The sequence below is a fragment of the Amblyomma maculatum genome, chromosome 5 (genome assembly GCF_055883805.1).
Source record: "Amblyomma maculatum isolate TAMU_Amacu chromosome 5, ASM5588380v1, whole genome shotgun sequence".
In the NCBI taxonomy this organism is placed as follows: domain Eukaryota; kingdom Metazoa; phylum Arthropoda; class Arachnida; order Ixodida; family Ixodidae; genus Amblyomma; species Amblyomma maculatum.
The window spans coordinates 16,643,566-16,670,455 of record NC_139348.1 but is presented as its reverse complement, the minus strand read 5'-3'; the positions used below and the strand labels follow the sequence as shown (position 1 = coordinate 16,670,455).

Below are 26,890 nucleotides of genomic sequence, written 5' to 3'. Positions count from 1 at the left end.
TGTTAATCGTTCAACCTGATCAACATAATTCTAAATATTTCATTCTGCTATTCACGAAACCCCTACAAGTTTCTTTCTTATGATTGCAAGTACTTCAGCAGCAGCTAACATAAGACAGTTCTGAGCAGACATGGGGTCACATAAACACTAGGCACTATACCTATCAATATCCAAGTAATGTCCATGGCGGACAAGTTTGACTCTCCTGTACAAAAACCCTTGTAATGCAGTTAATTGCTGCCTGAGACTGAATCAGTATTAGTGTCCTAAGCCCACCAAAGACCTGCAGTGCGATTGCACTAAAATGCTAAGCACGTTACTGTCCCTGTTAGACAGTAATGTCGAATAGCAATCGAGAAAATCAACCAAGTTGAGTACTCCTGCCAGGCAGCGACTTCGAGCAGTGAAGCCATCGAATAGCTCAACCACCAAGCAAGTTGGGACCCCCTGTCTGGCAGCGTCGAGGAGAGAGGCCATCAACTAGGCTGAAACAACGCCGTCCAGAATACGTGCAACGGTGTTCCAGTTACATGCATGTTCCACATAAAACCCTTACAATTTAACGGGAACGCTGTTCCACATATACAGTATACTTTTATCTGGATCATTTCCCCACATATACATATATTATGTTGAGGCATGTAAAGGAAAGAAAAATAAAGAGCCTCTGCCCGTGCCACTTAGTATAACGGACTTTTCCCACATATACAAGAGGAACTCTTTAGAAGAAGTTACGCTTACTAAGTGGAACTTTATGTAGAACCAGATTAAGAGTCTAGTAGCTTACCGATATCGCCAAGAGGAATGTATACAATAGTTGAATCTTACCTGTGCGCACCTATGGGGCTGAAACGTGGTGGCTAACAAAGAATTCAACTTAAGTTCAAGACAACACAGAAGTCTATGAAACGAAACATGGTAAGGGTAAGATTACGAAATAGGAAACGTGCAGATTCGGTCAGAGAAATAACTCAAGTTACTCACATTCTTATCGATATCAAGAAGAAATGGGCATGTGCAGGACATGTAGTGCGAAGAGACGATAACAAATGGTCGTTTAGGGTAACAAATTTGTTTTAAAGAGAAGGAAACCTTAGCAGGGGGCGGCAGAAAGTTAGGTGGGCGGATAAGTTTAAGAAGTTCGCAGGGGTCTAGTGGATGCTGCTAGCACAGGACCGGGTTAATTGGAGATGCAAGCGGCCTTCGCCCTGCAATGGGTATATTCAGGATGATGATGCCCTTTGCCAGCTTGTCCATAACTGCATATAAAATGCCCTTCTCCGATGGGTAAAATGAGACCAATCTGCCCTCGCCGCGAATTCTCGTCGCCTGCTTTGTCGCTGTTGCGCCCTATTGGCACTCCTTTATTATTTGCCCGTAACCGTGGCAGTTAAAACATTGATTCTTGCGATGCGATTGGATTCTTGTGTTTATGAAAGCCGCGTTGTCAGTGTCCCTTCGGGTTCAGCTGTCGGCATTTTGTTCGCACTCGCTGTCCTCCCCGCTACTACTCTGCACTTGAGAGTCTCTTCGTATGCCTGTGCTATTGCAGCAACCTCTTCTGGCTTAATGAATCCTCGCTTTTGACTCTGAGTCAGCACAATATGTGCTCTAGCGTCTGCGCTGATACTTTCATTGAGACGGTCTGAGAGCCCCAGCTGTTTCATTTTTCCAATGTGTTAGCTTCGCTGCTTTCTCATCGTATATTCCAAATGATTTTCTAATCTTATAGCTTCTCTTCTGGTCTCTTCCTGGATGATTGGAAAAGGCGTTTATACTCTGCGGCTGACAATCTGAGACTCTCCAAAATTTTCCTTTTTAGGATGATGAACCGTCGTCTTTCTCCGGAAGACAAACAAGTAAGGAGGCCCCGCGTACTCTGTGTCGCAGCATCACAAGCCCGGCCCACCGCTCGGTTGATATCTCGTATGATTCCAAGGTTTCATTAACGTCTTCAAACCACCCAGCTTCTAGGGCTTCTTAAGTTGGCATTACCGCCAGTACCCCTTCAAAAGACTAGCAAATTTTAGCCTTCAGTCCTCCTCCGATCGCTTATCCTGCCCTGAGCAGCTGCTCCCTTCAATGAACGCGGCTCTGCTTTGCTACTGCATACTGCAAACGCACTGCTTCTGGGATCTTTCCTCAATTTTTAATTGCAACTGCAGCATCCCTTCTTGCTGCTCCGAAGCTGCTTGTGGCATGGCGTTTCTACGGCCTCCTAATGTTTCAGTTGCTAGTGCCCGCGCCTCTTCCCATTTCCCATGTACGCCCTTGCTTTCCATCCCTGTTACTTTAGCTTTGTCACTGCCCAAATTCCAAGCCTGACATTACTCGGAAACAGAAGAAAACAAACGATGCTCGCCTAGTTACCAAAGTATCGCTGTCGGTGCCCTGGCTGAGTCAGATGAGGCTGGAAATCGTGTAGGTCTTCTCGGTACACTCTTAACTTGGTTCCACTAAATTTCCAGTTAGTAAGTGGAACTTTTTTTTTAAGTTCCGATAGCATATGTGGGACAGTGTTCCAGATAAAAGTAGACTGTATATGCGGAACAGTGTTCCCGTTAAATTTTAAGGGTTTTATGTGGAACATACATGCGACTGGAACTCGCCCTACGTAATCTGGACGGTGTAGTTTGAACCTATCTGATGGCTTCTCTCCTCGACATCGCTGCTCGACAGGGGTGCCCAACTTGCTTGGTGGTTGAGCTATTCGATGGCTTCACTGCTCAAAGACGCTGCCCGGCAGGAGTGAAGACTATGTCACTTACCAGCACGACCAGTTAACTGCCACGTTAGTGCACAAATCATACACTGCCATATTGCACGACCCTTTCGAGCCGGATATTGCGCACTGCTATATAACTATTCTTCCTCTCCAAAGAGGAGCGGCAAGCACGCACGTATTGAATGTATACAGCTCTCCTAAAGACAGGCACGCAAAATTGGGTTCCCTCATAAAGAAATTTCTGACCTTAGTAGGCCATTCCCCCTGCGTGATTGCGGGCGACTTCAACGCACCACACCCTTCATGGGGCTACCCGGCAGCGACACCAAAAGGCAGAAAACTGGAAGTAGTGACGCAAGAAGGGTTATCGACCCTCACCGATCCCACTTACCCTACGAGGCTGGGAAACAGTGTCAGTAGAGATACGTGTCCTGACCTGACGTTCACCAAGAACATACAAAACGCCATTTGGAAGAATACCGAACAGCACCTGGGAAGCGATCACTTCATACTCTCTCTGGAGATAAGCGCAAATGCTTGCAAGCGCAAAATAGGTATCGCAAGAGTTACGAACTGGGACAGGTGGAGAAAGGCCCAGACATCTCCTGCAAACCCTATTACCGACCTAGAGGAATGGGTTAAAGATGAGGTGCACACTTTGAAAGCCTTTACAAAAGAGGTCTGCACGACAGAGGACTGCCCAGCGGTCGATCCGCACCTTCTACATTTATGGGAAGCGAGGCACTCATTGACAAAGAGATGGCGCAGACAGCGGCTTAACCGCAAACTCAAGAAAAAAATAGAGGAGATAAACAAAAAGGCAGAATCCTATGCCATATCCTTAGCCAGACAGAACTGGAATTCGCTCTGTGATGGTATTCAGGGGAAGCTAGGGGTGTCAAAGACTTGGAAGCTCCTACGTGTCCGAATCGACCCCAGCAGCAGCAAGTCGGCCACTAAAGCCAGGCTCACGAAGATCGTACACGCCACCCCGGGTACGGACTCAGAGTTGATGGAAAAGCTCAAGACCAGGTATCTGTGCACGGACCAAGTCGTGGATCAGCCGGAGTATCCTGGGCTGCCGAATCCCGAGCTGGACATCCCCCTCACGAAAGAAGAAATCAAAGCAGAAATCGCGGCCATGAGGAAAAATGCAGCTCCAGGTCCAGATCAGATAACAGCGAAGCTCTTATTTAACCTCAGCGATGACACCATCACCTCGCTGGTGGAATGCTTCAACGAGCAGCATTGGGCTACAGGAACGTTACCAATATCCTGGAAGACAGCCGAGGTTCGGTTCATTCCGAAGCCGAACAAACCCCTTAAACTGGATAATCTAAGACCGATATCGCTGACTTCGTGTTTGGGGAAACTCATAGAGAGGGTCATCAACACGAGACTGAGTAGATACTTAGAAGAAAGCAACCTCCTACCTAACACTCAATTCGGCTTTCGCCCACACCTATCAACACAGAACGCCCTGTTGTACTTGTACAAAGACCTCCTTGAGACACCTCCCAAGTCACAGACAAGGGCCATCCTGGCACTTGATTTGGAAGGAGCGTTCGATAACGTTCTACATAAAAATATCCTGCAAAGCCTCGCCGATACCAACTGTGGCGCAAGAACCTACAACTATATCAAAAACTTCTTATCAGCCAGGCAAGCCACTTTAAACTTCGGTGGAATAAAATCAGATCCCATCACTCTAGGCCCGAGGGGAACTCCGTAAGGGGCGGTACTGTCACCCCTCTTGTTCAACTTAGCTATGAAAGATCTACCAGGCCTTCTTTCCGAAATCCCCGGCATCAAACACACATTGTATGCGGATGATATCACTGTCTGGTGCAACTCGGGGAGTGACGCCGAGATCGAGGAGCGTCTTCAAGCAGCAGCGGACACGGTGGCCTGGTACGCCAGGGAGAGAGGCCTCCAGTGTGCGCCGGAAAAGTCCGAGTTGCTAATTTTGAAGAACCCGAGGACACCCCTAGCACAAAACATCTCGGTGTATATAGAGAGGCACCCAGTACAGAAACCCACGGAGATCAAGATCCTAGGGCAGTATATCCCGCAGGGGCGACAGAACACCACCACAATGAAGAAGCTTACAACATCCACCGAGAAAATCCTCCGGATGATACATCGTATCCGAAATAAACACCATGGCATGAAGGAAAGGGACACCATCCGCTTAGTGCAAGCTTTCGTGATCTCGCGGATAATGTACGGGACGGCATTCCTTAACCTCTCCCGGTCGGAAATTGAAAAGTTGGAGACACTCATCAGGAAAGCCTACAAGACGGCCCTGGGGCTACGGAACTCCACGCCAACGGCCAAGCTCATGGCTCTAGGAGTACATAATACCCTCGAAGAGATGTGGGAAGCACAATGGCTCTCACAACTCAATAGGCTCGCACTTACAACACCCGGCAGAGAACTGCTCGAGAAGATCCATGTTAATCAGCCCTATACAATTGACCAAAGGGAAGAGGTCCCACGCGATGTGAGAAGACGCATCAACGTGTACCCCATTCCGCGGAATATGCATCCTGCATATAACATCGAGAGGAGGATAGCAAGAGGGGAAGCCCTGCAGAAGAAATGGGACAAGCAGACTAACACCCTTTACGTGGACGCAGCAGGACCACTGAATGGAATCATGACTATTGTAGTCTCAACGCCTGCGGGGTCGATGGTGAACTGCGCATCGGTGAAAACATCTAACCCCACTCACGCAGAGGAGGCAGCTATTGCATTAGCTGTAGCATCTAACCCCAACGCCGTTGTGCTCACTGATTCCCAGAACGCCTGTCGCAACTTCCATTACGGATTAATTCATAAGTCAGGGTTGTCATTGCTAACTAAGCACCCACCCAACCAAGCATCAATCATCTGGTTTCCCGGTCACCTGGAACTGCCAGGAGGAAACGAAGCCGCTCACAGGCATGCCCGAGCTCTTCTATACCGGGCGTCTTCCCCTGATGACCATGAAGGGTGCCGTGACCTGATAGGTTTAGCAGTGTATGCTGACAATCTCGCGCCATACAGAACAGCCAGAAAGGAGTACCCAACACCACACAAATCCCTCAATAAGTTAGAAGAGAACATCCTTAGGAGACTACAAACCAACACATACCCAACACCAGCTAAATTACACCTGTGGTACCCTACACTATATTCTCCGCAATGCCCACACTGTGGAGAGGTAGCTAACCTCTACCATATGGTGTGGTGTGGGCATGTCAATTTAATCCCTTAGTTGACCCCATTCCCAACCGCTCGGAGGAGCAGTGGGAGGCTATTCTGCTCAGCGATGATCCTGACCGTCAGCACTGGCTGGTGGGGAGGGCCAGCGCAGCAGCAGCAGCCAATGGACTACCGGACTAGGCGGCCCACCCACATGTTCTGAGAATACTGAATAAATAAAGATGTTTTCAATCAGTCAATCAATCCACCTTCTATCTTGTTTGATTTTCTCGATTACTGCTCGTCCTCATTGGCTAAAAGAGAAGCCAGACGTGCTTAGAAGTTGAGCGCAATCACACTGCAGTTTTTTGGTGTGCTGGGGACACTGATACTGATTTAGCCTCAGGCAGCAATTACCTGCATTACAAGAGCTCTTGTACATGTGCACCGTCGACATTACATAGATACTGAGAAGTATAATGTTTAGTGTTTACGTGACCCCACATCTGCTCAGAATTGTCTTATGCTGACTGCTGCTGAAGTACTTGCAATCACAGCAAACAAATGTGAAGGGATTTCGTGAATAGCAGAATTAAATAACTAGAATTATGTAGATCAGGTAGAAGAATCAAGAGAAGATAGTACACAGCATCAAAGAAAAGTGAACAATGGTTCAAAGTGAGCCTCAGTTTGCAAGCCAACGTTTAGACATAACTTATCTTCAGCTGAGGATGACAACCATCACTGCCAGGGTTTATTTAGGTTTTTCCTCAAAAAGAAGAAATGTGGTCGAGGGCAGGAGAGCAGCGCAAAAATGAAAGAATAGTTTCTTGGGCTTGATTTTTCAGTACAGAGAACCCGTGGTTCAATGACTTGCAAAATAAAAAGAGGCAGCAGCAGCAGGAAAAAAAATTTCCCCTCGATTATGTTACTTCCTAATGCGAAATTTGAGCGCAGCTCATCAGCTGTTTCACCCTTTTGATAGATTAAGGCAAAGATTTCGAGCAAGAAATGTATGTACAATTACAGACACCTTTTTTTAATTTTTCACACATATTCCTTCAAGAAACACTCCACAAAACCGTTCTTGACTGCCATGAAGAAAGTTTTGCGGCCGGAGAAATGAAGACAGCAATTAAGTTATCAGGAGATTGCGGGAGGCAGCGCGTGGGCCCACAGGAAAGTTGCACGGCGAAGAGATAGCAGCGACTGATTGATGCCGCTGACATCGCTAACGAGTCAAGTTTCGGCTTCGGATGCACGCACCGCGATCCGCTGATAGCGAGCAGGCGCTTTGGAAACCGGAGAACTCCCTCACCGCCAGGCAGGAAAAAGGGGGAGGGGGGGTACACGCGCGGCGACCGGTGGTGGCAGGATTGGAAGGATCGCGCGCAGCAATTGGAGAACACGCCTGGTCGCCGCCGCTCCACGGAGGAATCGGGAGGAGGAGCGCGAGCTGCCCCAGCTGTGGAGCTGGTTACAGGGACAACGACGCCGACGACGACGCGAAACGCAGGAACGGGCGCTAAAAAGTGTAAGGCTAAGTGCACTTCTGATGTATACAGGCACCCAAAAAAGCTTACAGAAGAGCAAAATTAGAACAAAAATTATACTCTCGTAAATCTACGCATACAGAGGACTGCAACGGTGTGTTAATCGCTTCCTTGTGTGTCCTTTACAATCCAACCCTCAACGTCGAGCAGAGCTTTTAAATAAAATAAATAAATTTGGTTTTCCACTGTTTTAGAAATTCTGGTACACTTCCTTGCTGCTGTTGCTTTTTTATTTCCCGTTTCCGGTAATCACATTCTTCACCCTGTTTAAGGTAAAGTAATCGGTTTTGGAAACAAGTTTTTGAGAACGTGGGAGTTCAATCTATTATGCTTTCTATACCTCTGAAAATTATCTTGAAAGACCATAGCGTACAAATATTAAGAACCACCACCGTTATGAGTAGTGAGGCACTCGAGTTCGAAGAAATAAGAGCTGCACAAATGGCCTCCTTTAATAAAAGCTATGCGGAAACATTTTACTCATGCGACTACAAATACTTGGCATGTGAATTACAACAAATATGAGTAAAAAGTTGAATGAATGCAATCATAAATGATCGTGATCTCCACGAATTGCAAGAACGAAGAGGTGACACCAGGAATAAGCCTTGAAATGGGGTTGCCACTGTAATGTGTGCATATTTGTATTCCACAAAATTTTTATTGTTAGATTACATTTATTTTGCTAAGCAATAAAGCGATATTTACGGTATGTTTCGTGATTTCGACAAATGAGATGCCATATTATTGAAAAGGCACAAGGTAAGCTGGGATAGTAGCTTAACCATGAGGGGAGGTAACACTGAAAGAATAACATGAGGAAACATGAAAAAATAAGGAAACAATGGGAGCTAATATGTAGTGGCTGGCTTGCTCGTTCATGATACAGATGTATACAGTGCAATAGCGGCAAGAACAAAAAAGGGGATGCAAACACAGTGTCTGTGTGTGCATCCCCATTCCTTGTTCCGGCCACTAATGCACTGTATACTTCTGAACCAATAAGCGGCTTGAAGTTTTTAAAGTCGCTATTCTTAAAACAAAATTGAGTAAGAGTACAAGAGGTATGTGTGATAAAGAAGTTGGTCACCAGGTATGTTACAGGTATCAGTTGATTACTTGAACACTTTCAAAGATTTCTCATCACTAACGATTTATTCACGCATGTAACATGGACATTGAAGGTTACTACATTGCCGAGCAAAAAGTGGTCCTACAAACTAATCTGTAAACCAAGTTGTTTATGTTAACAGAAAAAGTGGACTGTAGGAACTGCTCACATAGGTTTGCTGTTGGTGTCTATTTTGTGGCTCATAAAGCAATCAGTACTTTACAATCAGCATATCAAAGTTTGTAGACCTTGCATAATAAAACATTTAGCTTTGTAACAAATCTGTGATTAGCTTTCACAATAATACCCGAGCGGCACTTGAAGGTTTCGTAATCGGCGCGCACTTTTCACCTCCAAAAATGCTTCTCCAAAACAAATTTCCGCTTTAACGTCATGAGACATACCTCAATTGGCTGAAATTCACAGAGTACGGTTCGAAGCAAGTTCAATGGATGGCCAAAACAATTGGGGTATGTCAGGCCGAGGATCAAGGAAAAAAAATAAAGCTTGTTGAATACTAGTTCCCGCTTCAAGCGAACAGTGTTTCCCAAACATAATTGAGTTCTTCGCCTGTCAAAGAAATACACGGTCCAGGGGAAGCTTCATCATCTGCGTTTTGTCCCTTCAACGAAAAAAATAATAACGTTTCTTTATTGCAGTTATAATGAAAAAAATAAGCATATCAATTACCAACATTATTTGCGACAACTAAGTGCTGCTTTATATATTATACAAGTGAGTTAATTAATTACTTTCTCTCATATATGAAGCAGATATTGAGTTTATATTTATGCATTGCACTTCTAAAAAAGAAACTTGCTTGCTACTACTGAATTTAAGCAACAAGAATCAATTCAATATTAGCGGCAGAAGATTGGTATTTATGCATTGCACGCTCTAGTATTTCTCTTTGCCAGCCACTTGGGAGGGTACACAATGCTAAGTAATATTCGTGTCATTTTCCTTTGTATGCACCCATTTGCGCGTTTTGCATTTGAAACCTTCAATAGCCTTAAAGAATTTATTACCTTTGTGATGAGATGGAACTCAGCTCTTCTGGGCAAAGGCAGCTATCAGAAAGGATTTCAAGCTGTAGCTTTTTCTTCCCTTTGATGAGCTTATCCTTCTATTATTCCAACTGTAGTCTCGAAACAAAGTTTTGGTTCAAAAGCAAGCTGAAAACTAACAATAATCAACAGCAATGAACCAATTTTCACAACCTTGGTTCTGTACTAGAAATATTTATTGGTCATGATTGAACATATCTCCTTTTAGCAAACAAAAATTGATAATTTTCTGCCTTTCTTCCCCCATGCAAACACAAGTAATATTTTATATTGAAATACATTACTTGCAAAGCAGATTTCACTTTTCTCCATAATTCTCCACAGACTAATTTTCTGAAGATTTTCTGGAGGATACGACTGCCTTTATTGCATGCTTTAGCACTGTTCACTCGTTTAAAATCACTTACATCATTTTCATCATTTTCAGTCCTCTGCAGTGAGCCTGGTAATTTTTAATATTTTTGCTGTGTCCCTTTGTAAATTTAGTTTTTTTAGTCGTTGTTTATTTACTATTTTTGCACTCTGATACTTAGCATCACCAAACATTGGCTTTTCGTTATGAGCATTTTGACAACTTCGAATACCTCTTTTTCAGTTTTTCTTTGATTTCATATTGGTCAATCAGAACGTCTAAATATTCCCGATTACCATCATCAATCATTTCGGGCATTTCGACACATCTCAACAACCTTTTCAATTTGTTAACATTTTCATTTCCTTGATTAACCAATTCATTACCATTTCATTAAATCAATAAACAATTTATCGTTAATCAATACAATGACAAATTACTATGATACATTGTTTTTTCAACGCAGCCCCCGGTTATTTCCAACAAGCGTTGCCGACAACTACAACGCCGTCGGCTTTTCGGTCGAACAATTTGTATAAGCTGTCACTGAAGAATTATTTACCTCGCCTGTTAAAGTTTCATGGGCCCCCGGCGAGTGTCCTCATAAAGTACCCCATCCAAAGGGCAATTTCGCATTGGCCACCAGTTTCATGGTGCGTTTGAAGCCACTTGCATTGTCATCCAGTGCAGCGGCCTCCTCGCTGCCCACTTACATCTTTTTGCACAGTTGAACAATCCATTCTTTGAAGAATAATGTTAGAATGACGTACTGTAACGAAATACTAAATACAGCTGTGGAAAATGTACACAACCACAACCACACGCAAAAAAGTAATATCACTTATTGATTGATATCAGGAGTTACGAAATAGATATATGCTGACATGACAAGTACTATCATGAGCACTATGAGCAAGAACACACGAGCGCGAGGCAGATAGCCTCGAGACCCACTTGGGGCGATACGGTGCGGCCGCTGTGGGAAACAAAAGGGAAAGGGCGCTGCGGTTTCGTTAACTGTTCCCTTTCCACTTTGTTTCCCACAGCGGCCGCACCGTATCGCCCCAAGCGGGTTTCGAGGCTATCTGCCACGCGCTCGTGTGTTCTTGCTCATATTGCTCAGGATAGTACTATTCAAAAATAGACTGGGATCCCAACAAGGTACGACTTTAATCCTACAGACCCAATAATAAATTAATCAGAGTAAAATGGGCCGAATAGTATAGCTAATATGTCTGCACAATATGGTGTTTTTTTGTCTTAGTGAGATTAACACACAGCAATCCGACATAGGCTATGGAGATGTCTTTGTGGACATCTCTGGAAATTAGGACAATGAGGAGTTATTTGCCTGACTTTGTGCAGCACATGGGAGATGCAATTTTTGCCTCTATTGAAAAGCGGCCGCCGCCACCAGAATAGAACCTGCGCACTTGTGTCCAGCAGCTTTAAGTTATTTGATTACAGCAGAGACTGCGCTTCCCATAGGGCTGCTTTTGCGAAAACGTTTGTAACAACGAGCCAAAAAAAAAAAAAATGACCAACATGCAACCCACAGCATATCATGAATGTGTGAGTTGTGGCTTAGTTTGCGCGAATTAGAGAAATGATATACTATCTGTAACAAGCTGTCGCCATTTCAAACAAAGCGCAACGTTTTGAAGCAGTTAGCACTTAACCTAGGCAGTAGGCCGTCTGTAGGGTGTTGTGGCGGCACAAATCTTGCGTGTTCTTATTCGCTTCTAACCGACATCAATCATCCGCATACTTCTGGGCTGTAGAAACTAGGTGCCGCAGTCGCCATAGTCTCTTTTAACGGCGTTTCGAAATCAGTGAGCTTTCGTCTGGTTTAGATGCGACAAGAAAGAAAGAGCACTGAGGAGCACAACAAAACGAAGTCGTATGGCTGTTAAGGCACTCTGATTCGTGGCCATAGGTAAATGTGCCAATGGCTTACCGTGATGAAGCGCTTCGCTGCGCTTTCGTTGTCCCGCGCGTAAACTGGTAATCGTGAGCTCCTGCTAACGCCTACTGCGTGTGAACTTTTGAGCTTTGTTCGCTATCTTGTAATCTCGACGAGGCTAGGGCTCGGCGTCACGGAATAAGCGCACGGTCATGTCAGCCTGATAGTGGCAGGTATACTGCATGTTTAGTCTGCTTATGGAGAAAGAGCGTCTTGTGGCTAGCGTCGTGACGAGCTTTTTCGAACTGGACGCTCACTCCCTTGCGATGGTTAAGATGACTGGCGCGTGCATGTAGTGTCAACCTCATGGTTGCAGAAACTTGTTCGCAAGCGTTTGTTCGTGCATAGTTGTAAGCAGGAACTTCTGGAATAGAGAACTTGCATGTTATCGCCTGCGTTTTTGTGCCAATTAAGTTTATTCGGACTCACTTATGAGGGTTAGCAATAAAGAAAGTTGGCCTGTAAAATTGAGGGAATATATTTCCACCCACGCATGCGGCGGCTTGCTGTAGCCTTCATCCAAGTGGCCAAAGACCGCCGCCGCTGCGAATATGATATTGAGGGCGTCGTACACAACTCTCGGAGTTCCTCAACCGGAGTACCAATTATTGTTCGGACGCAAATATGCCAGCCGCGTTTGCATAACGAGGCGAAACGTAAAGGGTACCGGTATGCTGTGCCGTTGCCTCCGCGGTCAGCTCTGGCAGTGCGCTCGGAGCTGACCGCAGATGCCACAGATCTACAGTGTCTGCGCGCATAAATACTGACCCCAGGTGGTGAATTGAGTGGCGCCCATGCAATGTTGCGAGCCTTCATTATTTTATTTGGTAAGTATAACAAACCATGTATGCAGAATCTGTCCGAGGAGCGTGTCATCAGATAGGGTCTGCCGCACCCTCAAAATACGGCCACCTGGACATTCGAAATTTGACCTCGAACCAATATAACCTAAAATAGTGTCCAACCTAAACTTAACATCGGCTATTCAATGGTGACCTTCCACACTCAAAACGTGGCCACCTGGACCCCCGAAATTTCACCTCGCGCAAATTTGACGAGCGCAAGCTCAGGATAAGTTTCACGTAATGCACAAAACGAAAAGAGATATTGGGACAAGAAACCAGAGTGCAATGAAGGTAAACAAACAAAAAGTAGAGAGAGGAATACAGATACGAGGTATAGTTTTGTTCTGATGTGTTGAAGAGTTCGGGCTGAAAATGGAATAATATGCAAGTAAAATAGATCAACGTACGCTGACTAGAAATAAAGCGTATGCTTTACGAGGTGTACGATGGTCATAATTTAATGCATTCGGTAAAGGGTACCGCACCATAATAGTTCATACGTATGGTACCTAGCTGTACCATAGTTTTGCTTTCCCTGCATGCGTTGTCAGTGATGTGACGCAATTTTACAGCTGCAATTTCCTTGAGTTAAGGGCCGTTTTTTCGTCACTGTCTGATAGAACGAAGCGTGAACTGAATTATAATGATTAGAAACTGAGACTGAGGTCAGGTTCGCAAATATTGCCCTGCGTGCGTCAAAATTAGCATGTAAAGGTACGCGCATGGCTATTTTGCGTAACGAGTATATTGGTCATATTAGCAGCGGTTGTTGTGCCCCAAAGTAGGAATAGCTTAGTGTGGAAAATGAATGATAAACAATAATTCTGTATTTTGTGACAAGACAAATTCTGAGCACGATAAAGTCAAACGCTAAGACATCTTTTCCAGCTAGTGATCTCAGCTCCACACTTCAAACACCATTTCGCTAGTGCATGCGATTATGTACTCGAATATTTCGTCCCTGAAATCTTTTTGGATCATGTATATTTACTGGCCTTCTTCGACATGGAATTATCACTGCATTTCGGGTCGTCTGGCAATAATATCTGAAGACGACAAACGCATTTAGGGGAATTCAGCAAATTCAGCAGCTGAAGCAGCTTTTCCACAACCAGAGTTTCTTTTTCTGTTTAAACAGCCAGAAAAAAATAGAACAAAATTTACGTACTAACAATCTGCAGCTACAGTATATACGAGACACACACGAAATAATTGCACGAAATTGGAAGCCTGTGTCCATTATTATCAAGGCAAAAAAGAAAGAAACCATAATAAACCTAATTTCTCAGTGAAACATATTACGCAAATTTAGGAAACACAACCGTAATCTTTGCTCTAAATGTGAACCAGTAATATATATTTTCATACTAGCAATCAAATGTGTGCAGTAGGCTGTGTAATGGTAACCATATTTGGAGCTTTGCAGTAACTACTCAGTCGAAAATTGAAAGGAGAGTCGAAATAGAAAATTTCCAATTTTGTTTACTCCTTTATTTGGATCAGTGAGCACTAAATGACCTTTGGTCCGAATTCCAAATGGTGCCAACTGCTCTGAGGGAAAAACACAACTGGATATTTTCCAATGGATTCAACTGTTTCTTTTTTGACAGTGCCGGGTTTTATCTGGAACGCCACGATGCTTTCTTTCGAACACTTTGAGGGTAAGTGGAACACACTGAAGTTGAAAAAACGACTGTTCCATTTATTAGAGTATGTTCCAGTTAATACGAGCTCGTTCCAGTTAAAAAGAGGGACAGTTACGCGACATATATTATCGTTCCACATGGAACAACCTGGCAGCGTCTGGTTCCAGATAAATTATCTAGAAGTAATTTATCTGGAACTTATGTGATACCGACGGCGTTTATGTGGGACCAAAATTAGAAGTGTAGGCTGGTCGCTCTCTCCGCAACTATCGCCGTCGTTGCCGCTTGTCCCCGGCGAATTCTTCCGCTCAGCCTAAAACAGATCCTGCTCAACTGCACCAGTTAATTCATAATGTCTCTCTTCCTACCCGTGGTAGATTTCCGAGACCAGCTTTAAGATTACAAAGTTGAATGTTTTCCTTCACATATGATTGCTGTTTCAAAAGTTGTCTTATCGTCTTATCCTGCATGGTTATATTCACTCCCCACCAATCGTGTCCGATGTTCAGCCTCGGGACGGTACTGTCTGGCCCCCGGCAATGGTCCTCATTTCCATCGCAGATGATGGCCAATCGTCGTCGAGCACACACCCTCGCCACCCAAGTGACGTACTAGCACTGCGGGTGGTCCTTATCGGCGAGTTGACCAGCTCTCGGAAGCGATGGCCCTGCCGTCGCTGCTGTCATTACAGCCGCCAGTGCTATTGTCGTCTCCTCAAAGGTCGGGCGCGCACCTTTGTCTATTGCACTCACGTGGGGACGTCAGTGTAGTAAACAGATTACCACCGCACAACGTGAATCGAACACAGCACGGCAATCCAGTCAGTGGCTTCTCACGCATGGGCACGATCCGCGCCCCACTGGGCACACGGAGGGTTCCCGGATTGCGTGTTAACCACCTAATCGCCGCTGCGTCTGGTAAAGCGTCTCTTCCAGTCTAACGCAGCCCAGACAATCGACTTCCTCCGAACGCCGCCACCACTCCGCGCGCACGAGCGCATCAATTCCGATGACCGGCCATGCCCAGTGTGGCAATAATCAGGGCCGGCTTTCTTCCATTGTAGAGGGCTGGCTCGATGAATCTGCTAGTTTCCCGTGTTTCCGTTGGCTTCGCGGTAGGCGTCGAGTGTAACATCATGTTTGCTACCAACTGCCTCTGCCATTGCAATGACGGAGATTTTCCGCTTACAACGCCGGTACCGCGTTTTCTGGGAGGTAGACTTTAACGCTACCACTATAAAATCATATCAAAGCACGCACGTCTTAATCGTTTAAATGAAGTTACATCCCAGCTAATTTATCTTGCCCTGCAACCTTTCTTCCTCCCTCACGCCGCGGTTGAGGTGTCTGCCGAGAAGTGAGGTAGGTATCGCACCTTCCCCTTACTCGACACAAATTTTCATTCCTTTGATTATTTCCTTCTTACGCGGCTACTCTAACGGAGTACCCAAGCTCGAACCCGACAGTGATTTAAATTACGCCGTAGCTCTCCACTCCTGCACCTCCTTCTCTCTTTCCGCTTTCACTCCCACCTTTTTTTTTTCTTGTGGTGTGATACAGCCTACAGGTGCCCACGGAGAAACGTGACACATTTTGCGCATTTGCTTTCCTATAAACCAATTTATTCTAATTTGTTATTGCTGCACGTCACGGGTCTCTAGTCGGAAATGTGAAATGAGTACTAAGCATCTCATCTAAAAATAAATTGTTTTCAAGGTTCGCGGAGATCTCCGGTGTTTACTGTGCTTTAAATATTACGATGATCACGGGCAAAGCTCGATGGGGTTTGAAAACACAGTGCAAGAGAACACCGAATGAGAAGCAGCAAAGATCACACGATGCCGTCACTCAGTTGCTTGGCTACAGGGTTCGACACCCAACCGAGATGACCGTGTTTTTAATGAGAGGAAACGCAGAGGCGTTCGTGCGCTCTACGATCTCAATGCACATTAGGGGTCCCAAGGCAGCCGGCTCTACTCGAATGCCCTGCACTACGAAACCTCTATTTTTTTTTCAATCCTATCTGTGACGTGATGTGATGTGACATGTCTGTGATGTAACTGTACTGTCATCACCCGTCCCTCTCACCCACAACTTTTATACCCACCTACCCCTCTCCTCCAGTGCAGGGTAGCAAACCAGTTCCTTTACCGGTTAACCTCCCTGCCTGTCCTCCTGATCTTCCTCCTCCTCCTATCTTCCTCCCTTCCAGCCCAGTTCACGTCTCCATGGAGAATTGAGACAGATGTGCGCCTCTCGTTTCCTATGAACCTTAAAAAGACTGTTACATCCTAGGGTTGGTCTGGCTGTTGATCTCGGGTGGTGGCCAATCCATTTAATGGTTACTGGACATCCAATTAAACAAACTGCAAACCATGCGAGTAAAATAAGTGATGTCAGATCTAAACGTTGTCTTCTGCTCCTAAGTGTACCACCTCAAGTGATCGAAATTTCCGAAGCCCACCACTACGGCGTCTCTCACAGCCTGATCGCTATGCGATGTTAAACCATACAATACAAATACATGACGCAATCGGGTTAGCAAATATAAGATCTACTATAAGATAACACGTACCACTCTACATTACTCGCTTCGGTCACTAAGAAATTTTTCGCTGAGATTGTACCGGCCTTGCCTTTTTTAAAGTTTACTTACCTTCAATTTAAAACTAGTCATAGAACCGTGTCTTCTATCTATGTAGATGGAGGGTGCAATACATTATATACATGAGAAGAGTTCAAGAAACGCACAGAATTACTTTGTGACCTTTCTGTTTTTACTTATGAAACGAATTCTATTACAAGATTGTAGGCCGTCAAAATTGAAACGAGTCGAAATGTTATAGTTTCTGATCCTCCATGTGCGTCAAAGGATTGAACGTCATAGATAGGAATTCGGAAGCTTACCGAGTGAAATTTTTTTAGTTGCATAACTAAAAAGTAAAGCGGAAGGACATTATGTTGGAAAACGGACATCGGAACGTACGTGTTGCAGAAACCCGCCAGAGAAAATGGTCATCACAATAATTAGTAGAAGCGTTAAGGGCTAGCGAAACAGGTAGCCAGTGAGCGTACATAAATAAGATGATTCTACCGATTCTACCATTTACTATTCGCATGTAAGACGCTACCTTCTATTGGTTAAGTTGGCCAGATAAATATGATAGGTAATCAGGTGATTATGCTACTATCACTAGTGTATTTCGAGCTGTTGTGGTGTTTTTTGGACATTAATACCAGCTTCGCGACTACAGGTAGAGTACAACGATCCCGCATATTCAGTCAGCGAGTTTCTGTACCGTAGGAGTCACTTATTGATCTACAGCCAAACGCTGCTATGCTGTCAACGTCTCTGCACAAGCCCAGTTCTTTCCTGTCGGCATGCGTTCCCTTTCCACACACGTCCCGAATTTCTCAAGATGACCATCTCCGAGGCAGTGCCGCCATCTTCAGTCGGCGCTACGTAGCTGCCCGAAGTAGCGCGTTTTGTAAGGCTGTGCGGTGAGTGTGTGTGTGTGTGTGTGTGTGTGTGTGTGTGTGTGTGTGTGTGTGTGTGTGTGTGTGTGTGTGTGTGTGTGTGTGTGTGTGTGTGTGTGTGTGTGTGTGTGTGTGTGTGTGTGTGTGTGTGTGTGTGTGTGTGTGTGTGTGTGTGTGTGTGTGTGTGTGTGTGTGTGTTGGTTGGTTGGTTGGTTGGTTGGTTTGTGGGGTTTAACGTCCCAAAGCAACTCAGGCTATGAGAGACGCCGTAGTGGAGGACTCCGGAAATTTCGACCACCTGGGGTTCTTTAACGTGCACTGACATCGCACAGCACACGGGCGCCTTGCTTTTCGCCTCCATCGAAAAGCTGCCGCCGAGGCCGGGATTCGATCCCGCATCCTTGGGAACAGTAGTCGAGCGCCGTAACCACTGCGCCACCCCGGCGGGGTTGTGTGTGTGTGTGTGTGTGTGTGTGTGTGTGTGTGTGTGTGTGTGTGTGTGTGTGTGTGTGTGTGTGTGTGTGTGTGTGTGTGTGTGTGTGTGTGTGTGTGTGTGTGTGTGTGTGTGTGTGTGTGTGTGTGTGTGTGTGTGTGTGTGTGTGTGTGTGTGTGTGTGTGTGTGTGTGTGTGTGTGTGTGTGTGTGTGTGTGTGTGTGTGTGTGTGTGTGTGTGTGTGTGTGTGTGTGTGTGTGTGTGTGTGTGTGTGTGTGTGTGTGTGTGTGTGTGTGTGTGTGTGTGTGTGTGTGTGTGTGTGTGTGTGTGTGTGTGTGTGTGTGTGTGTGTGTGTGTGTGTGTGTGTGTGTGTGTGTGTGAGAGAGAGAGAGAGAGAGAGAGGTTAGTGCTTTCAAACCTGCTTCCACCGCCTCCGTTAGCGCAGGTTCTGGGTATGCATAATTTAGTGGTGCTTGTTAAACGGCCAATCTCTCGCAGCTGCTTCTACTCTCCAAGCAGCGCCTTGGGTGCAGGCTTTCAAGGAGCTAATCTTGAATTGTAAATTAGCGGCTCATTCATTTTGAGTCCACCACTCGTGAAGCTGGCTTTCGGCTGTAAGAGGAAAGGGAGCAGAGAGCGTCTCAAAGCGTTCTTCTCGGGTGCCGCTGCCGCATTAATAGTTAGGATGAAATAACTTGAGCGCCCTAGGTGCTGTTGGCGCCCCGCTCTGTGCACAGGGCACTTTTCATAAATCTGCGAGAGCAAATCCACTCAGCGAGGAGGTCGTATAGAGTGCGCCTGTTCGCTGTTATGTTGGTCGAGCTTAACGAGCCTTGCAGCGCAGACGCTTAACTGATTGTTTAGAGAAAGCCAACGAGTGCTGCGATTCCGCTCTGGGGAAAAGGGAGCTTTGCAGTGTATGTTGCACTTTTATAAGAAGCGAGTTTCGTTGATAGCGCATGATTTCAAGGAAAAAAGTAAAAGTGTAATTAGAATTACCAAGAAGCACTCTTTTACTGCCTGGTGAAAGGATTATACATCAAATTCCGAAAGTCATTAGTTGTGTTCAGGGAAATGTCTCAAATTATAGTGCACAGTCCGGCCACAGTTACAATAAATATCCATTTGTTAGAGACATCGGTAGAACTGCAGTCCACATATTAGTTAGGTAGGACTGCAGACCTGCGCATCGGATAAAACAAACAGCGATTGTGGCACCACTCGGTTATAACGAGCGAGGCTACCCCGTAACATAGAGAGAGTGGGGCAAGGATGACCGCAATGATAAAGAGACAGCAAGCGCGCACTACGAACTGTTAATATGAAAATAAGCAGGCAGACGTCTTTCTGTAAAGCCCGTGAACTGCGCCCGAAATTAAAGAAGGCGCTTCCATCCTGCTTAGAGATTACAGATTCCCTCTCAGCTCCGTTGGTAGCCTGCTCAACCTCATGAAATAATCAAACAAAACAATCAAACCACGCATTAAAGTGACAGTTTACAAAATGCCTAGCTCCAACTCCAGGACAGCAGCTCGTACTCGCGTGTATGCCAGCTGCAAAAAGCTTCTGAATTAAGCGCGGAATAGAGGAAGTGGTGAAAATCAAATTACTGCATATGTAGGGCGATGGAATAATGACAGAAATCTGAAAATGGAATACCGGATACCAGATATGGCAACTGCGCCGTCTGCACATTGGGATCTGTATCAACTGATCTGCTAGCATATGCAGAGAGAGCGCGAACAGCAGTCTGCGTTGCACTGGTGCTAATCGAGCTGTTGGCCCGCAATTACGAAATGTGGAATCAGACTCTACGTGATCGTCGGGTAAACAGCTAGTTTTCATCCAACTTTTACCTCTACTTTCTGCCAAACTTCACGTCAAAATACCACAGTAGTGGGGTAGTGTGTGAGGCCAACCTACGGCTAATCAGTGACTCCCTCAGTGACACACAAACGTAGCTGACACTGCGCGTTCTGCGCGGACATGTATTCTGGCAGCTTAGTCGTTGCATCTTTTACGACTTGGTCGAAGACGATAGGTCCTCTGCCAATCGCCGTGCTTAAATTATTTATTGCGTCGTTAAAATGTCTCGAACGCATGCGGAAAAATCGGCCAACATTATATAAGAATGAGCCCTTGTAGGTAGCGTCTTTTTAGGGTTTACTTTGAAAAACGAAACGTGCGGAACGCGTTTCAAAAAATAAAAATAAACACTTTATTGTGTGGCATTATCCTTTTGGCTATATATAGTGGGAAATTCTATTCCTACCAACTTGAAAAAACAACGAATGCAGTCCGCTTGACCATCGAGTTCCTTAAAACATAGCTCTACTACACTTCAAACGACGCTACATTCAACAACTACTGCCTCCGTGATGATGTCTTTAATTTTGAAAACTAGCACTTCCCTCACCGGAGCGGCCAAAGGCTTCGATCTCTACCTGCACAAGAGGTAGCCGCCATCGGCACGTGTTCAGATAGAGCACATATACGAACCATCGGTCCTGGCTGATTGGATGAAGCGCATGCGGTTGCTCCACGAATGACTTATTTCTCTGCGAAAGCATTCAGGCGATCTCGTGAGCCGAGCAAAAAACCCTGCGTGTGAGTCGCTGACTGCCACTGAGAAACTAGCCATAGCCGAGCCGCCAAAGCTGCACCCACACTTCAGATTGATGCGCAATCGTGTAGACTAGAGTTACTATATAGGCTTTGCCAGAGTTGCGCAAAGGTACCGTATAAGCAACCAAGTTGTGCGGTGAAGCCGTACGGCTTATTTGCAGGAGACAGTCAGCTAGACTGGAAATCAGTCGAGGAGGAATTGCTTTGGCTATCCTAATCGAAATAAGTCATCGTCCCCACAGCTCGCACACAGCGTGGCAAGCCGTACTCACGACGGATGATACAATGTAGCCGGGATGCACGTGGGGTTGGCTTCACGGTACTACATGGTTCCTTGGCGGCAAAAGAAAAGAAGCGCGCAACTCTGGCAAAGCTTATTTACTAACTTTAGTGTAGACGGTGAAGACGTATTTTCTGCCCGCAATAAGCTAAGATTTGCTGAAAACTCACACGGCACTAAATTCACTGCACAGGAACGTTTCCTATAGGACAAGAACTAATTCGTTAAGTAAAGAAGGCGTAGTTTATACATTCCGCTTTCGTGCGCTAAACCATATATAGGCCTGACAGGAGTATGCCTTAATGAACGCCCGAGAGATTTATATATTTCTGTATTTAGAATACACCTCAAAGGCCCCAAGTGTGGGGTATTACATGAGGGATAACGGCATAATATAAAAGTTATACATTAGGTATCAGGAATAAATTATATTCTCTATGGATTTTTTAAAATCTTACGGATTGTAGTGGACCACGGCTTGAGGGGTAAGATATTTCCAGTCTTTCGCTGTCTGGATGAAGAATGAAAAAAGATGCGCAGTAGTGTGGGCAGATTGTGGGTAAACCCTTTTTTTGTGGCTGACACGCTGCGAAGTCAGGTTAGAGTGCAAAATGACGGAGTTGGATAGCTGTGAATGATCAAATTTATGAGAAAGACAAAGTCGAAATATTTTACGTCGGTGAACGAAAAGTGGTAGGTTAGCTTGAGACTTTAGATACGCTAGTGAAGTAGCTGTAGTTAGAGCAAACACAGCGAATGGCTCATAACATCATAACAGATAATCATAACAAGGCGTACACAACGGTGAAAGTAAAAATGGCTGAGGTTTAACTCTGTTAAACTTAGGCAGGCGAAGCAAAAGGGTCATTTTCCTTGGTTTTGCTTTGGTTAGGTTTAGGCTTAGACAGGCACGATTGCAGCGATTAAATTGCCGATACCGTATAGTCGAGGACGCGCTTAGTTACACGGATCACATGATGCTGTATCTGTGGTCAAAGGTCGAGTGGTGGTACACCATAGGTGGTCCCATGGTTAAGCTATAAACACACTGTGACGATTGCTCCTTGAAGGTCAAGCGGCCTGACAGGTTGACATTGCCTGATGTATGGTGCGTGAACCTTCCGGTTGAAAATCTAGAAATACCCTTTAGCAATTATAATACCAAACCTGCAAGCCGTTCTTCGAGAGGAGGAAAGTCTTACGTAGCCACACTGTGAACCACCATAAACGCGAAAGGCTCTGAAATCACAAGGGTAAACATGTATGCGTCAGCAGCCCGTCAAAAGAGAATTACGATTTAGTTAGAAAGAAATGACACCGCTTTTGTCATCCTCAGCATGCATTAGCTCGTATCCCTAAAGTGTGTTCTTTGTGATTTCGTGTCTTTATTTTGAAGGCTAAACATTCTCGTTTTGTATTTCCGCGGATCAAGCAATAAACAGGAATTGTCAGTTACAGTTCATATTCATGTTCATGCTTCATCCTTTCTGTTTCGCGCTGTTCCTGATAAATGATTAGCATTTAGGCCAAGCTTCTCTTTTAGTAGATATCTAGAATAGTACGCACCCACGGTTGGCTATGATTGTCGACGTTTTCTGTGCCTAATCTACAGGCGTATAGTTCTGTAACACTTCTGCGATTTCAGGCTCGTTTTAAAGGACAAACGGAGGTTTCTGTACATTTCCGTATTCTGGTAAAAAGTTTACTGTCAGTGGCTTTCCTCTCCGTCCTGAGGCATTCGACCACATTTGAGCGCTGTCCGATAGTTAATTTGTGTGCAGCTCGATTTTAAAATTTACAGTTCTCGTGGTCTGATTTCAGGTGATTTTTGTAGACAACACTGCTTTTTTAGCGTCAGAAACATTATACCCGCGTTACTGCTAGCTCCTCGCGTGATCATGCGTGGCCTGTATTAGGCTAACTAAGGCATTTTGTGCATACTGTGTCATGATTTCAAGATTTTATTCCATTATCCAACCCATGTGCGAGCGTTTTTCCAATGCTGTACGTGGCGTCACCGTTTCTGAACTGGAACATCGTTCCTTACCCCAAAATCAGTTACGTTTACAATGTGCTTCTTTCGTTTTAAAAATACTTCTACTTGAATTTAGAAAAACACTTTCCTTTTTTTGCGTCGGAATCAGGACATATCATGGAATGCAGTGCAATCAATAACTGACAATCAGGAAAAAAAACAAGGGTGTTGCTATTTAAACCTCCTTCACAGCCTATCTTTTTGCATTGCATTTACATTTAGGATGACTCATGTGTAGATATGGCTTTATTGTTTCTATAGAGCTTAATCTCGGGATTAATCAGGATGCAATCTGATTTGGCATCAGTCTGTCTAAATGACTTGGCTTTCGACCTCAAGCCCTTTCTCTCCCCTTACGGCGCCGTAGGGTGTCTACCCAGAACATTGACAGATACTGTTCCTTTCCCTTGATATAAAACAATACTTTATAAACAATTCTTATAAAGAAAAACTGCGCGTTGAATGGCGAAGGCCTCCGCGAAGTGTGCGATGTCAGTACCAGATGGTCGAAATTATTCCGCATGCCTTGACTACGGTACCTCTTTCTCTTTCCGGTTTCACTCCCATCTCCCTCCTTTTCATTACGGTGGGGTTCAGGTGTTGCTGGAAGAAGTGTGACAGATACTGCACCCTTCGTTTCCTGCAAACCATTTCATATTGATAATATATGTAAAAGAATATAACATCAAATCCCGAAATGAAAAGGCTGTCATAAACCCAGGTAGCATTGGCCGACTGCCGACAAATGGCCGACCTTCAACATTTTGTCGGTAGCCGACCTGGCCTGCAAGGATGCTCGGCCGAATGATGGCTCATGGTTGGTCACATACTAGTTTGGTCTGAAGTCGGCCATAGCCCAAGGCACAAGCTCAGACGCCCGACTGAATGCCGACTACTTCGGCCATGGTTACTTGCTTGGCCATTAGGTGGCCATGTTCGGCCACGTACCAGTTTGGGCAGACGTCTGTAGCCCGAGCTCATAGTCCCGGCAGAACGCCGACCTGTTTGGCAGCGGTGGCTGAGCCATTTGGCAGCCCACGGTCGGCCACGTACTAGGTTGACCAGCAGGTGGCCAGCACCCGAGACTCAAACATATGCCCGTGCTTGATGCCGGATACATCACGTCAGCGCAGGAAAGCTTCACGCGTGAGTTAGCCCTACCGTTCAGGCTAGCTCTGAAAAAAAACGTAACAAAACTGAGACGATGAATAAGCAATCATTATTATTGAGCGTAACTAAATTGAAACGCGGAATAAATCATCATTATCATTCACCGTTAAGTTTACGCCATTTACTTACACTCACGTATGCCTAAAACTCTACATTATTTCGCTTAGGCAAACCTGGAATATACAGAGGAATATGCTTTGTCCTTTGCTGAGGTCGCGGCCGAGGTTGTCACCGTTGTCACTTCGCTGGGCGGCGGCTTCAACAAGGAGTCCGGTCAGTGTTATCGTCGACGTTGTCGTCGTGTGGAGCCATACGCGATTTAATCACGGCGTGGTCGTCACTCGTCGTCGGCGGCGGGGGAACTTCGTGTTTTTGCCATGAAGCAACCTCACCGCCAAAGGGGGCTCTCTTTAGTTTCTCCTGCGTGGGCTAGGAGACCTTCGGGGCCTGAACGGAGATGGGGAGCGTGACAGACGACTTGGTGGCGCAGACTCACCGCTAAGCAGATAGTTCCGATTTCTTGCAGTCGTTGACAGAGGCCGGGCCGTGGGGCGTCGACTGCGAATCCGCGGATGTCAGTTCTTCGTTACGGGCAGTGGTATAGAATGTGACTGGCGTCACCGCAGTGGAAGCATAATGGCCGGTTGTTCGCAGCCCTCCTGGCATCGCTCGTCCTGGGTCTTGGAGATCGTTGGTAGACTTGGAGGGCAAGGGCCACGGGCGGCTTTGAAGAACAGGACGGTAGTGGCGAGGGCTTGGAAAGTCACGCTGAGGCGCAGGACGACGTAATGCAGAAGCATAATTCATGTCTGTTGCTTCTGGCATTTAACCTGTCGGAGCCGTCGCCTAAGGAAGATCCAATGCTTACTGGATTTCCTCATGGATGACGTCCGAGAATAACACAACCTGTGACGGCGCTTGCGACGGCAGGAGTCGGCGTAGCTCTATGACAAACAACGTGACAAATCATCTCACGGAGCTTATCTCCACTTGCTGATGTGGTGTCATAGAGGATAGCAGACCGCGTTTGAAAATGCCGGTTGTAGAGTCGCGTCGTTGCTTGTAAGGTCTTTTAGATATTCTCTGCTTCCTGGCAGAACTCCGCAACGACGTTTGGTGGCTGGCGAAGAAGACCTGCATATTAGCTGATCTTTCACACCGCTGATCAAAAGGCTCACCTTGGTCTCCTCTGTTATGCCGGGATCGGCGCAGCAGACAAGACGCTTCATTTTCTGAATATAAGCCACGACAGGCTCATTTAGGAGCTGAATTCTTGATTGAAGGAGGACCAGAGCCCTTCCTTTTCGAACGGAACTTGCAAAGGGCTTCGAAAATTGCGCTGTGAATGTCTCGTAACCCTTCCAAAAAGTCTCGTGAACTTCGAACCAAACTCGACCGGGCCTTTGAAGAGTAAAATAGACGTGCCTAAGTTTCACAGCGCATTTTCGGATATTGTTTTCTGCCCCGCGGTCAAAATGGTTCATCCAGTCTTACGCATCTTCAGTGGGCATTCTTGGAAGATGGGGCTGGACAAGACAACCGGTGCTGTTGACTGGGCCGTTGCAGCAGAAGACAGTTTTCGGCTTGGAGCCCTTGAAGTCGGCGGCTGGTTCGGTGGCCTGTTGGATGGTTCCCCAAGGTGACCGGAACAGGGCTGTGGTCTTGGCGTGATGGGTTAATTCATTATTATTAATATAACCAGCGCGAACACGAAAACAAGGGACAAGAAACACGAAAGCCACAGTACATGCGCTGACTCACAACTAAGCCTGAGCCGTTTACTCCAAGGCCCAGAAAAAACAAACATGACGAAAACGAAACAGTCACGTGAAAAAACCCTGGGTTCACCTGCTGCATAAAAATTACTTTAAAAAATCACTTAAAAAAGACAGCTCTTTGCTTGAAAGAGCAAGTGACGTCTTGCTGACACACTTATTGTCCGTTGAAATAAAATACGCTTCCACTATCTCTCTCGTTATCTTCTCTTTGTGGCGATATAAAATTTTAACACTGTTAAACTTAGGAGTGCACTTCTTCTTCTCCTTCTTCATTATTTCACATGACTGGCAATGGGATACCAGAAACGTTTTTTCCTTTCCAATTTCCAAGTTGTTACAGTGTTCTTGTAGTCTCTTATTTATACACCGTCCGGTTTGTCCTATATAACTGGCTCCACAAGAGAGTGGAAGCCTATACACCACACCTGTCTTGCATCCAACATAGGGGTTTCTATGTTTCACCCCACATTCTTGCTTCTTCTCTTCTCTTTCCCTTTGAACAGCCGGGCAAATACTCTTCATCTTGAGCGGGGCGGTCAGTGCGACGTCCACATTATACCTCTTGCCTACATTTTTGAGGCCATGCGAAATCCTGTGCACATACGGTACCACGGCAACCTTCCTCTTCCTCTCACCCATGCTGGGC

The 26,890-nt window shown here is 45.6% G+C and overlaps 1 protein-coding gene across 1 annotated transcript in view; it reads left to right on the top strand.

Moving 5' to 3' along the window:
• Positions 1-26,109, top strand: part of LOC146187810 (uncharacterized) — a 121,939-nt gene extending 95,830 nt beyond the window's left edge. The window contains exons 4-5 of the mRNA XM_084603445.1: positions 24,634-24,739; positions 25,955-26,109. Coding sequence (XP_084459571.1) covers positions 24,634-24,739; positions 25,955-26,109 — 261 coding nt within the window. The remainder of the gene's footprint in view (positions 1-24,633; positions 24,740-25,954) is intronic.
• Positions 26,110-26,890: the final 781 nt, after the last annotated feature.